The following is a 13,508-nucleotide window of genomic DNA, read 5'->3' as shown; positions in this document are numbered from 1 at the left end:
TCAATGATTATTATATAGAACAGTTGTAATAGTAAATAATACTAGCTACCATTTATTCAGCATCTACTGTGTGTTAAACCTGACATAATATGTTTTTTAAATACAATATCTTGTTTAATTCTCATCTAATTCTGCAAAAAGATAATATTGACATTTTGCAAATGAGGAATATGTGGCCTAGACAAGTTCAGTAAATTGCCCAACATGATGCCACTACACTGGTAAGCGGCATAGTTAGGATTCAAGCTTAGTTTTGTCTGGTTCCAAAACCTATTGTCTTTTCTTTAAACTCCAGTGAAGCATAATAATGGGAGTTTCAGGTTCAGACAGGTGTTGGGTTAAGGCAGACCATGCTCTCCATTCTCCTCCACTGGGTCTAAGAAGAAAGGTTCTCAGAAGAATGGTGTTTCTGGATTTTTGGGAATATTGTGAAGCAGCCATTTAAGCAGGCAAAAGTTAAGGATACTGGAAACAGCCTGAAAGGCCCAAAAGAGATCTCCAGTCATGCCGTTTCTTGGGCGATCATTCTTTACCGTAATTAGATTTATCTTGATTTATAGTATTCTTAGTATGCTGATAGGATTCTTTTTAATCTTTAATAAATATGGCAGTGTCTAGATCCTAAGGAATTATATGTCATTGTTTGGATAGCAGATTTATTGATGAGTGGAAGGGAGTATTTTTGACCTTGGAAGTTATGGAGATTGAAGTAGAATCTGGTAAAACATGCAGTTGATTATATGGTGAAAGAGTTATTATTTCTAGTGCCATGGACTTTGGTAAATTTCATTTTACTATAATGAAAAGTAATTATAATATTGTTTGAGGTTGAGGTGTTTTAAATGCATTTTAATTTATATATAGTTGCTCATTACCTGTCAGTTAGGATGTACAGTCATGCACCACATAATAACATTTCAGTGGCTGACGGACTGCCTGTATGACAGTGGTCCCATAAGATTAGTGCCGTATAGCCTTGGTGTGTAGTAGGCTATATCATTTAGGTTTGTGTAAGTCTACTCTATGATGTTGACACAATGACAAAACTGCCTAACAACACATTTCTCAGAACGTATCCCCATTGTTAAGCGACGCATGGCTGTATTCATTCTGTTTCTTCAGTATATCAGATGTGAGAGTCTTGGCTTTCAGAGACAATAATATGAAACATCTGTGCTACTCTGTAGATATAACCACTTTTGGAATGACAGCAAAAATTGGATTATTTCAATATTGGTTATCATGACACTGGTTGGTAAAGTGATATTTACAGAAGAAAATCTTGACTAGGAAACATTTTTCTAATTTGAAGTTTAAGATTTAACTTCTAAATATTGTTTATTTAAAAAAATTATATGTAACTTAAAAAGAAAATCAGTGTATGGTATTTAAGTTTCTGTTTTATTTTTTATTTTTCTTTTAATTAAAAAAAAGAAGTACTTTCTAAGGGAATAAATATGTAACTCCATTCCAAGAGCTGAAATGCATTTATTAATTCCAGTTGACTAACAACCAAACTCAATTTAAAAAAAAAAGAACATCTGTTTTCCTATTTGCGCCACACATAATATAGATGTATTATTTAATTTCTGATTTGATGGATTAATGATTCTTTCCTTTAAACTATTCTGCTAGGATTGTGCTTACCTTCTAGTTCCATGTTTCCGTATATTTTTGGTAAACTCACTTTGAATTCACTACAGTAGGCCTTGAACACATAATTTGGGGAGGTTTTTTGTACTTACCGTTTTATTTTGAAATAATTATAGATTCATAGAAAGTTGCAAAAAATAATACAGAGATCTCATGTCACCTTCACCACAATGGTACTCATTTCCCCCAGTAGTAACTGTTGAGGTACTTTCCTTCTATACCCATTTGATTGAGAGTGTCATAAATGGCTGTTGGATCTTGTCAAATGCTTTCTCTGCGTCTATTGAGATGATCATGTGATTTTTATTCTTCATTTTGTTAATGTGATGTATCACATTGATTGATTTGTGGATGTTGAACCATCCCTGCATCCTTGGAATTAATCCCACTTGATAGTGGTGTATGATCCTTTTAATGTATTGTTGTATTTGATTTGTGAATATTTTGTTGAGGATTTTTGCATCTATGTTCATGAGTGATATTGGCCTGTAATTTTCCTTTTTTGTGTTGTCCTTGTCTGGTTTGGTATCACGGTAATGTTGGCTTTGTAAAATGAGTTAAGAAGCATCTCTTCCTGTTAAATTTTTTGGAAGAGTTTGAGGAGGATAGGTGTTATCTTCTTTGAATATTTAATAGAATTCACCAGAGGATCTTTCTGGTCCTGGACTTTTGTCTTTTGGGAGGTTTTTTATTACTGTTTCAATCTCCTTACAAGTGATTGGTTGATTCAGAAGCTCTATTTCTTCTTGATTTAGTTTTGGAAGGAAATTTATCCATTTCTTGTAGGCTATCCAGTTTGTGGGCATATAGCTTTTCGTAGTATTCACTTATAATTCTTTGTATTTCTGTGCTGTATTTCTGTTGTAATCGCTCCTCTTTTGTTTCTGATTTTATATATTTGAGCCTTCTCTCTTTTTTTCTTAATGAGTCTAGCTAAAGGTTTATCAATTTTGTTTATCTTCTCAAAGAACCAGCTCTTAGTTTCATTAATCCTTTCTATTGTTTTTTTTTTCTATTTTTTTAATCTCTATTTCATTTATTTCTGCTCTGATTTTTATTATTTCCTTCCTTCTACTGACTTTGGGCTTTGTTCTTCTTTTTCTAGTTCTTTTAGGTACAGTTTAAGATTGTTTATTTGAGATTTTTCTTGTTTTTTAAGGTAGGCCTGTAGTACTATAAACTTCCCTCTTTAGTACCACTTTTGCCACATCCCATAAGTTTTGGTATGTTGTCTTTTCATTTTCATTTGTCTCCAGGTATTTTTTGATTTCTCTTTTGATTTCTTCATTGATCCAATGGTTGTTCAGTAGCATGCTGTTTAGTCTCCACATATTTGTGACTTTCCCAGCTTTTTTCTTGTAGTTGATTTCTAGTTGCATAGCATTATAGTCAGAAAAGATGCTTGCTGTGATTTCAATCTTCTTAAAGTTATTGAGGTTTGCTTTGTTTCCCAACGAATGCACTTGAGAAGAATGTGTATTCTGCTGGTTTTGGATGAAATGTTCTATATATATCTATTAAGTCCATCTGGACTAGTGTTTCATTTAAGGCCACTGTTTCCTTGTTGACTTTCTGTCTGGATGATCTATCCACTGACGTAAGTGGGGTGTTGAGGTCCCCTACTATTATTGTGTTGCTGTCAGTTTCTCCCTTTAGGTCTGTTAATAGTTGCTTTATATACTTTGGTGCTCCTGTGTTAGGTGCATATATGTTAATAAATGTTATGTATTCTTGGTGGAATGTCCCTTTTATCATTATATAATGCTCATCTTTGTCTCTTTATCTTTTTTGTCTTGAAGTCTGTTTTGTTTGATATAAGTGTGGCCAACCTGCTTTCTTTTGCTTGCCGTTTGCCTGGAGTATCATCTTCCATCCTGTCACTCTGAGGCTATGTTTGTCTTTATAGCTGAGATGTGTTTCCTGCAGGCAGCATATTGTTGGGTCTTGTTTTTTAATCCATCCAGCCAGTGTATGTCTTTTGATTGGTGAATTCAATCCATTTACGTTTAAAGTGATTATTGATATATGAGGGCTTACTATTGCCATTTTATATTTTGTTTTCTGGTTGTTCTGTATTTCCGTTGTTTCTTTTTCCTTATATTTCTGTCTGCTATTTCCGTTTGGTGGGTTTCTGTGATAGTTTTCTCTTTATGATTTGTGACTTTGCTCTAACTTTTTGTTTTGTTGTTACCGTGAGGTTTGTATAAAAGATCTCATAGATGAGATAGTCCTTTTTCTGATAGCCTCTTACTTCCATTAGGATATGCAGGTTCCATCCTTTTCCTGTTCCCCTTGTATGTTTTTGTTGTTACAAATTATTTTTTCTTGTGTTGTGAGTATGTGAACAAATTGAAGTTGTTATAGTTATTTTGGATGGTTTCTTTCCCTTTATCCTTTATGTTATAATTAAGTGTTTACTAACCTATTCTTATATAGGGCTGCTATTTTCTGATTCTGTTTATCTCCTTACAGCTTTGTAAACCTTTGCCTTGTTGTTCAGGTATGAGGGCTCCTTTCAACATTTCTTGTAAGGCAGGTCTAATGGCATTGAACTCTCTCAGCTTTTGTTTGCCTGGGAAAGCTTTTATTTCTCTGTCATATCTGAAGGATAATTTCTCTGAATAGAGTATTCTTGGCTGATAGTTTTTGTCTTTCAATATTTTGAATATGTCATTCCACTCGCTTGCAGCCTATAGAGTTTCTGCTGAGAAATCTGCTCAAAGTCTGATGGGAGTGCTATTGTAGGTTATTTTCTTCTGTCTTGCTGTCCTTAAGATTTTTTTCTTTATCATTGACTTCTGATAGTTTTAATATTATATGCCTTGAAGAAAGTCTTTTTGCATTGAGGTCATTAGGAGTTTTATTAGCTTCATGTACTTGTACGTCCAGTTCCTTCCCAAGATTTTGGAAGTTCTCAGCTATTATTCCTTTGAATAAGCTCTCTGCTCCTTTCTCCCTCTCTTCTGCTTCTAGGATACCTATAATCTTTATGTTACTTTGCCTAATTGAGTCAGATATTTCTCAAAGAATTTCTTCATTTTTTTAAACTCTTAGTTCTTCCACCTGAATCATTTCTAGGTTTCTGTCTTCAGGCTCACTAATTCTCTCCTCCATATGGTCTGCTCTATTTTTAATGCTTTCTACATAATTTTTCATCTCATTGTGTTCTTCATCTCCAGAATTTCTTTTCTTTTTTTTTTTTTTTAGAGTTTCTATCTCCTTGGTAAGTACTCCTGCTGTTTATTAATTTTATCCCTGAGCTCATTTATCTGCCTATCTGAGTTTTCTTGTAACTCATTGAGTTTCTTTACAACAGCTAATTTGAATTCTCTGTCAGATTTTAATCTTCTGTGAGTTCAAGTTTGGTTTCTGGAGAGTTGTCATTCTCTTTCTGTTCTGCCGTGTTACTGTTCTTCATGGTGTTTGATGAATTGATCCTCTTCTGGCACATTTGTGGTAGTAACCACCTTTCTTATTTGGGTACGGCTTTGGTTACTTTGGTTCTGAGCTGCTTCTGGTTGTATTTGAGAACCTTCACTTTCCACCCTCCACTGTCTCTGCTAGAGGTGTCGTCAGTGCCCTCTTTGTGCTGCTTGTGCCTCTGAGGTAGCTGGTGCCTTGCTGCTTACAAAGTCACTGCAATCCCAGGTGTGGCCACTGGACCCCCAGGCTGCAAGCACTTCTGATGCTTCTGAGGTCGCCTGGGTCTCATGTTCCTTCACTAGCTCTGTGTGGGCTCCTCACAGGCTTGGATGCTGCTGCCCCATTCACCACTTTTGCTGCTGCTCCTGGGTTGTCTGGCGGTGCTGGCTGCACTGCTGCCAGAGGTGATATGTTCACAGGTGTTGCTGTCGTGCCAGGGGCCTGGGGATCCGGGGACTTGTATGTAGCCCATGCTGTTGGTGGAGCTGGTGTTGGGGGTGCTTCCACTGGGGGTTGAGTCACCAGTTCTGCCATGGTTGCTGAAGCCTTTGGTCGTAGGTTCCACCTGCCACTGCTGAGGGGGAGCAAGGGCTAAGCAGGGACAGGTTGTTGTTGCACCTCCCTTGTGAAGCCTCTAGTCTCTGGCACTAGCCAGTGTGTTTTGAAAACTCAGGTCAGGGTGCCCAACCCCAGCTGGGAATATCCAAGTTTTGTATACTATCCCCACTGTTGGAAAGACCTGGCCACTGCTGGGGGAGGCGGGGGGCACATGCACTGGGTCACTGGGAGATGGATGGGGGAGCAAGCTGCACCTGTTTTTTCTGCCTTGCAGAGACCGCTCACAGTCGTGCAGGCCAGATCTGCTGGCAGCAAGCCACACCTGTTTTTTCTGCTCCCACTGCTCATAGTCACACAAGCTGTGGCACCCGCTGCCTCCGCTCCACACACAGTCTCGTGAGCCACAGCGTCCACTGTTTCCGCTCCACTCACAGTTGCGCCTGCTGTTTCTGCTCCGCATCCTGGATTGCTGCTGCTGGGGAGAGGGAGGAGGCTGCTCCCCTAGTTCGACTGCCTCCTGGGGGTCTAGTCCACCCTCCTTCAGACGTATAGATGCTTGGATCTCTTAGGCATCAGTTGTGTTGTGTAGGGAATCCTCTGTTGGTGAATGGATGTCTGATTGGTTGTAACTTAGAGGGGAGAGACAAAGGGAACAACTCAGTCCATCATGATGCGGACATCCCTCTTCCATCTGTTTTTTTAATACATAATCTTTGATGAACTATTTTCAGTTGTCCTTGTTCTTACATACTCTTTTTTCTTTACATCTTTTGTTTCATTGTAAATTTGACAAGGAAAGAATTAAACCTCATTAAATTTGTCCCTTTATCATTTGCCATTCATATGGTTATGAATCTCTGAGATACTGGCCTCTAAGTAAACAAGCTACTTCCCAATGGAAAGGGGTATGTTGGGTTTGACTCTTGATCCAATACTTGGCATTTCCACATCAAGACGGAAAAACAGAGCAGAAATAGTAAACCTTTCAAAGATGCCTGACCACCACTGTGGGCCTCTAGGGCGGCTTGTTTCTCTGCTCCTCCTTCAGCAGGGATGCTGTGCGTTTGCCTTTCTACTCTCTCCCTCTCCCACTGTGACTTGACTTTCCTCCTCATCCACCTTCCATTCCCCCCATCTCCCTCATCTGTGCTGCAGGGAGGCTGCTCAGTTCTGCCTGCACCCCAGGCCAGATGGGAATCACAGGCTCTCCCAGGGCTGATGATTCTACACTTCTCAGTGAATAACTCTCCACAACTTTCTCTAACTTCCTTAGTGCTCTGAATCTAACTCCCTCCCAATAGCTTCCTCTCTGACCTCGCAGAGAGCACACATCAAATGGAAACCCCATACCTGAACCTCCTCTCGCCTGTGATCTGTTCAGCTTCTCTTCCTGCCTTCTCAGGAACCTTAAGCTCTCATTGTCTCTTCTCTTTTCTACATCTCTAGTTTTTGTCCCCTCTATGGATCTTTACCTTCAGCATTTCTAAAGCCTGCTTGAGCATTTCCCAACCTTAAACAAAAACTTCTCCCTCTGCCGCCTCCACTTTACCTACTGCCCTCACTCTCTTCGTGCTTGTCACTCACACTTCTGGAAACAGTTATGTGTCCTATGTACTCGCTGTCTGTGTCTCTCACCTCCCACTCGGCTCCAGCCCTCTCTCATGGTGCCTCTGCCCTCGTCACTCTGCCAGTTGCTTTGGTTACTGGTGATGTGTGTCACTGGTCCACTAACTATAGCCTCCTAATTGGTTATTCCTAATCCACTCCTGCCTTCTATCTAATGTCTACACTACAGCCAAAACACAAATCTGACGATGTGACTTCTTTGCTTAAAACTCCCAGTGGCTTACCACAGAGGTGGAGTCTGAGGGTGGAGACCAGTGTCCTTTCTTGGCTCAACCTCCGGGCTTCTTTAGGCCCGGGTCCTGCCTGCCTCTCTAGCCTGGCCAGAACCCTGCTTTCCTGCCCATTGCTATCTTTCACCTCCTGCCAGTGGCCCTCTTCTTTTCTGCCCTTTGCAATGCTGTTTCTTCTGCTGGAAGTGCTTCTTTCTCCCTGCAGCCCATCCCTCCCTTGTCTAGTTAATGCCTGTTCGTTTTGCAAATCTCACTTCTACGTTATTTCCTCAGTTAAGCCATTCTAGGTTATGGCTCCCAGACCGACCGACCTGCACTGCCTTCCTTCTTAGCACTCATTATAGTTGTAACTCTTTTTAAAATCGTACTTAGTGGGTGATGCTAGCCTGTGAAGTTCATGGGCCAGGGCCCCTATCTAATCACCATTTTCTGTCCCTTGAGCCTAATACAGTGCTTGCCCACAGTGGTTTTCATTGTTTATTGGATAAATGAGAAAATGCCATCCTTCCAGATGTACTTCATTTTTATGAAAATAAAACTGTTAAAACTTTGTGAAGCATGAAAAATTCAAGTATAGCATGAGTCCTCTCAACAGAAGGTATAATGTAAAGTGAGGTTTAAAGGAACCTGAACATTTTGATACAAGCCATTGGCATGTGTGACTTAACTAAATCTTGACTTTAAAAAATCCTATTTGAGGAAATTTTTGTTTTATACAAGACAGGTGCCTCTGTTGTCAGAAAGCCCCAGGCCTTTTACCTGCACCACAATTTGTACTATACAACTTCCTTCAGTCCATATTTTAACTCTTTAAAATTGCTTTTTTTTGCCTGGTTTGCTTTCTTTATAGCCAAACAGAAAGAGAAGAGAAAAGGCTTTGTTGTCTGAGCCTTCATCATATACTACTACTGTAGTCCTTCACTTAAGAAGCCGTTTTTTAATGATGATTCTTATGTTCATTCATTCCTTTTGCAAATATTTATTGAGTGTCTCCTGTGTGCCAGGCACTTTTCTAGGCCCTAGGGAGATATGGATACATATATATGTATGTATATATATTAGTGCTTAGTTTCCCTTCCAGCAGGCTACTCACATTATCATTGATTGTATAATGCATTTCTCTTTGGAGGGGCTTTTAGCTTAATTTAAATTTATTTTAAATAGAGTTGTGTAAAGTGGTAGCTTTCTCCAATAAACATCAGTATTAATGATTTTAAAGTAGAGTAAGATTGCTTAAAGCACCTGTTTAACTACATTATTAGTTTATTTCTAAGAGAATATGTAATGTTATATGATTGGGCTTACTTAGTCTCCTAGAGGAAGCCTTAATCATACAGTGACTTTATACTGAGTTTCCAAGCTTTGCAATTCTTTCAGGTTGGAAAATAAAAGAATGCAATTCTTTATCATAGTTATTTGTTAGGATATCAATTCAGCCTTAATACTCACTGGCACTATAAATTGTAATTTATTTCTTGACATTTTAATCTTGTATTCCTATCATCAGTTATTATATACACTTAAAAGTCAACAGAGCACTTGAACAGGCTTTCATAGGTAACAAAAGAACAGAAAAAGTTCTAACTTTTATTCAGATTTTAAATAGATTTTTAAAGATCAGTGCCACTATCTTAGTTCCCTACAGTGCTGTATTTTCACGCACTAACTCCTATTTGACAATTACCACTTGTTGAAATTAAATGGAATATCTTCATCCTTTGCTATCTTGTCAGCTAAAGTATTTCAAAGTTGTTATTTTTAAACCATAATGAAATTCTATTATTAATTTTTTCATTTGGTGTTATTCTTAACTTTCCTGCCTCATAAGTATTTAGAGCAGTGACTTATTAAGCAATTTACTCACATATGTATTCTTTTGTTTCTCAAGTCACTGCCCAAAAATATGGTGTCTCGTCTTTGTGAATCTAAGAAGGTTTGTGCTGCAGCTGATATGCAACTCCAGGTATGTATGTACCTTTGTTCTGAAGTTTTTCGGAGTAATTATTCAAAATAAATATATAACTTGAAATTCTTGCCAGTGCTACACATTTATTATAATAATTATGCTTCTAAAACATCTTTCATCTGAGTTCAAAGAACTTGACCAAAATTGACGCATTCAGTCTTTGCACTGTCCTTATGAAGTAGATGTTATATAAAATTTCCCATTTTCAGTGGGGAAAATCAAAGCATGGAAAAGTTACATGACGACTTCTAAATTATACATTTCAGCAATCAAGTTATATATTTTTTATTCACTTTGTATCTTTTTAAAAATTTGTGTTCTGAGATGTAAAGTGAAAACAGTAATGACTGTTAGTTTTAGATAATATTCAAAATCAATTTTCCAGGTTTCCAGATAAAGACTAGAAAAATTTTATGAACCATCTGGATGTCTACATCGGGTCTACATGATACCAGATGTTTAGGTTATTTGTAATTACTAAGATTGTTTATGGAATTCTTACTCTTCATCAGATGTTGAGAGTTATATAAATATAGCCTAAATACCTGTATTTCATCTCAGGCAATATTCACTTTATAATGATTCAGTTACCTATTTAAAAGTGTAGCTACTATTTAATTGCTTTATAGTTTTGTAAAATTCAGTCCTTAGAAAGTAATGAATGAACTCTGTTTTTGTTGTACCTTAAAATATATATTTTAGTGCAGAAAATGAATACTATAGACAAAACCATGAATTTGCAATTGATTTACATTATTTAATGTCTATTCATATCAATATAATTAAAGAAGAATTTCTGAATTATTTGAAAAAATTAGCATTACTTGGAAAAAGTCTTTGATTTGCTGATATCTATAGTGAAAGTGGAAGTCCTACCTTTTAAAAGTCTGTGTTGTGGCTTTCTTTTTGATCAGTTGTTCCAGTGATTTTCTTTTAAAGTGGAAAACCAACCTTTCACTCCTCCCACCCTCCAAAAAGAATAACCTCCTGAAGGAGAGAAAGAGATTGAAAGAGAAAGAGAGGAGGAGAGGAAGAGAGAGAAGGAGAGAGGGAGAGAGAGGAAGGAGAGGGAGAAAGAGAGAGAGAGACTCCTGTCAGAAGAGCTGCTTGTGCCAGCTTTCATTTTATACAGTAGTCCCCTTGTACAGTGGGTGGAAAGGAAATGAATTGTTTCAGATTTCTAAGGGGGCATAAACAGTGTTTTAAAAATTGTGAACTTTTTTTGTTGTTGTACATTGTTTTAAAAATAGGCTCCTGTTTTTCTGTGGTTCTAAGGTTCTTGGTCCCAGGCATGCATGACTCCCTGGGTGGACAAAGAGGCCCATCGCTTTAGAATTGTTTGGTTTATCAGCAAATGAACATGAAATACATGCACATTTAATATACTTTGCTCTGTTTTTATAATTTAAAAAAAGTCACTCCGTGTTTATGCTTTTCTTTTGCGAAAGGCATAATTGAAGGAATGAAACTGTTGAATTCTGATTTGTTTATAGATTGGGGCAAAAAAAAACACCTCAGTTGAGGTTAGAATTTAAGTTTCAATTCCTAATAATTTATTCTGTTAGAATATAGACAAGACATGGATGAGTAATTTTGGCTCCTCTGATTATCTTCATGCATTGTTACTCATTATAGAATATAGAATTGAAAGAGCTGTATTTAGCTACATGTTTAGATTACCAGTTAGAGTAAAGCAATATTTATATTTAGGAAATGTCTGTATTTTTCTAGGGAAGGTTTAAACTTGACTTTATAATTTAAAACCATAATTCCATATCAAGATGAAGGCAGAAGCTAGAGGTCATTTAAATTTTTTCTTTTATCCAAACTAATCCTCAGTTCTTTCAAGTCAACAGCTGCACATTCTCTATGAATTCCATTTTTGAATCAGAAAGATATGTATCAGAAACATAATTGCATGTCAAAATTTTTCCTTTAAAGTAAAGCACTTTCTCCCTTCTTGCTTCAGGTGAACTGCAAACAATATTAATATTCAAGTCAAATGTTGCAGTGAGAAAGCACTTTATCTTTACTTTAGATTTCCTATGCAAAATTTAGTTTTCAGAACTTTCTAAGTGGCAGATTTCATGTTCAAACTTTTTCTAGTGCTTTATTCTCCTATTATGTTTCAATGGCTATGTCCTCCCCTCAGAGGTGAGTGACCCCTCTCTCCTGGTCGCCTCCTTAAGCCAGAATTGCCCCTGCACAGCAGCAGCATCTGTTGTACCTCCTGACACCAGGTGTGGGGTCTGATTTGGCCCCAGCCCCAGACTCCCCAGCAGCTGCTCCTGGATTATCTGTAACATCTGTACTGACCAGACACTAGATTAATATTCCTTTCTCCACCACTCCCCACTATTTAATGTTCTTTCATCTCTCATCACAAAACTAGGATTCTGACCATTTCATTTCTCTCATTTAAGATAAATCAGGATTCCAGGAAGAAACCAAACAGGGTTTGTTAGATCCAGGGGGTCACACATTGTAACTTTTATTTTTTCATATTTCCAACTGTATATATAGACAAAATTCCAGTTTTGTGATCACATATTTTATTTGCTACATTTTACATAAAGAGTACCTTATACATAAGGTTCAGAATACTTTAATATCCTTTTTGTGTGTGTGAGGAAGATTGGCTCTGACCTAACATCTGTTACCAATCCTCCTCTTTTTGCTGAGGAAGATTGGCTCTGAGTAGACATTCGTGCCCGTCTTCCTCTATTTTGTATATGGGACGCTGCCACACATGGCTTCATGAGCGGCGCATCAGTTCGCACCTGGAATTCAAACCTGTGAACCCCAGGCAGCCAAAGTGGAGTGTGCAAACCTAACCACTACGCCACTGGGCCGGCCCCTTTAATATCCTTAATCATGAAAAGGTTGACAGCTTTCCTTTTCATCATTAACATGGTCTTAAATGTGGTACAAAATATATCTCAAGCTATATACATTTATATTTGTGAATATTTTCAACTGTGATTTATAATTATTATTCTGGTGCACTTACAACATCTTTGGTTTACCAAATCTTAGATAAGAATGGGCTACCAAAACTAAATAGATGTCTTCATCTGTCTAGGTCTTTTATGCCACTCTGGATCAAATCTACCATGGGAAGCATCCCCTGAGGAAGTCAACCACTGACATTCTCAAGGAAACACAGGAGAAATTTTATGGCTTACCATATGTTCCAAATACTGTGAGTCTAGCATTTTGATCCTGTTATGTGCCATTGAACGGTTATGCTAGTGTATCTGTCGGAGTGAGTCAGTTGTGATCACTTTCCCTCTTGCAGAACTTGAAATCCTTACATTTATGTTGAGGTTTCATATGGGGCAAATGCTAGAAATTGCCTGGTTTGTTTAATGTCTCCAACCATCCTTTTACATGTGCTTATTTTTCCCCTGCTAGTAGTATTTTTCGAGATTACTAGGAAAGTGGGGGCATTGGACTTACTCTATATTCTTTTTTGTTATTTTTCTATAATGAGAAAATGGTTAGTGATGTAAGATGAATGTGATTATCAATCCCTAATCATTTTCATTGCAAAGAGAATTAACATTTATTGAGTACCTTATTTGTATCAGCGATTGTAACATGTTTTACATATCTTATCTCATTTAGTGCCCTGTCAGGGTAGAGAGCAGGAGTGTTGTTACCATTTATTAAGTGCTACTGGCTAGACTCTATCTAATTGCTTTGCAAAAAAGAAAAATCTCTAATTTAACTCTCAGAACAATTCTATAAATTAGATACTATCCTCATCTTTGAGGCTCGTATTGAGGATCATACACATTATGTCTTGTGTAAGATCATTTAGGTAGTAAGTAATTGTGTTGAAATTCAAAACCAACCTCTAAAGTCATGCTTTTTTCATTTCCTCAAAGTTCCTGTGAGAACGCTGAGTATGGTAGAAAGAGCATTGGCTGATGCAGTTAGTAATGTGACTGACTCATGTTACTCAGGGTTCTCTTAGTTGCAGGTCATAGAAACCCAGTTCATCTTGGCTTAAGCAGGAAAGGGAATTTATTGAGTCACGTAACTGAAAG

The 13,508-nt window shown here is 37.5% G+C and overlaps 1 protein-coding gene across 2 annotated transcripts in view; it reads left to right on the top strand.

The window, feature by feature from the left end:
* The window catches only part of MIPEP (mitochondrial intermediate peptidase), a 172,022-nt gene that overhangs the window by 88,877 nt on the left and 69,637 nt on the right, over positions 1-13,508 (top strand). For both annotated transcript variants that reach the window (XM_058547857.1, XM_058547856.1), the window contains exons 15-16: positions 9,379-9,453; positions 12,539-12,658. In XM_058547857.1, the coding sequence (XP_058403840.1) occupies positions 9,379-9,453; positions 12,539-12,658 (195 nt within the window). The remainder of the gene's footprint in view (positions 1-9,378; positions 9,454-12,538; positions 12,659-13,508) is intronic.

The sequence above is a fragment of the Diceros bicornis genome, chromosome 9 (genome assembly GCF_020826845.1).
Source record: "Diceros bicornis minor isolate mBicDic1 chromosome 9, mDicBic1.mat.cur, whole genome shotgun sequence".
NCBI lineage: Eukaryota > Metazoa > Chordata > Mammalia > Perissodactyla > Rhinocerotidae > Diceros > Diceros bicornis.
Note: the sequence above shows the minus strand (reverse complement) of the source record. Positions and strands in the feature narration are given on the sequence as shown.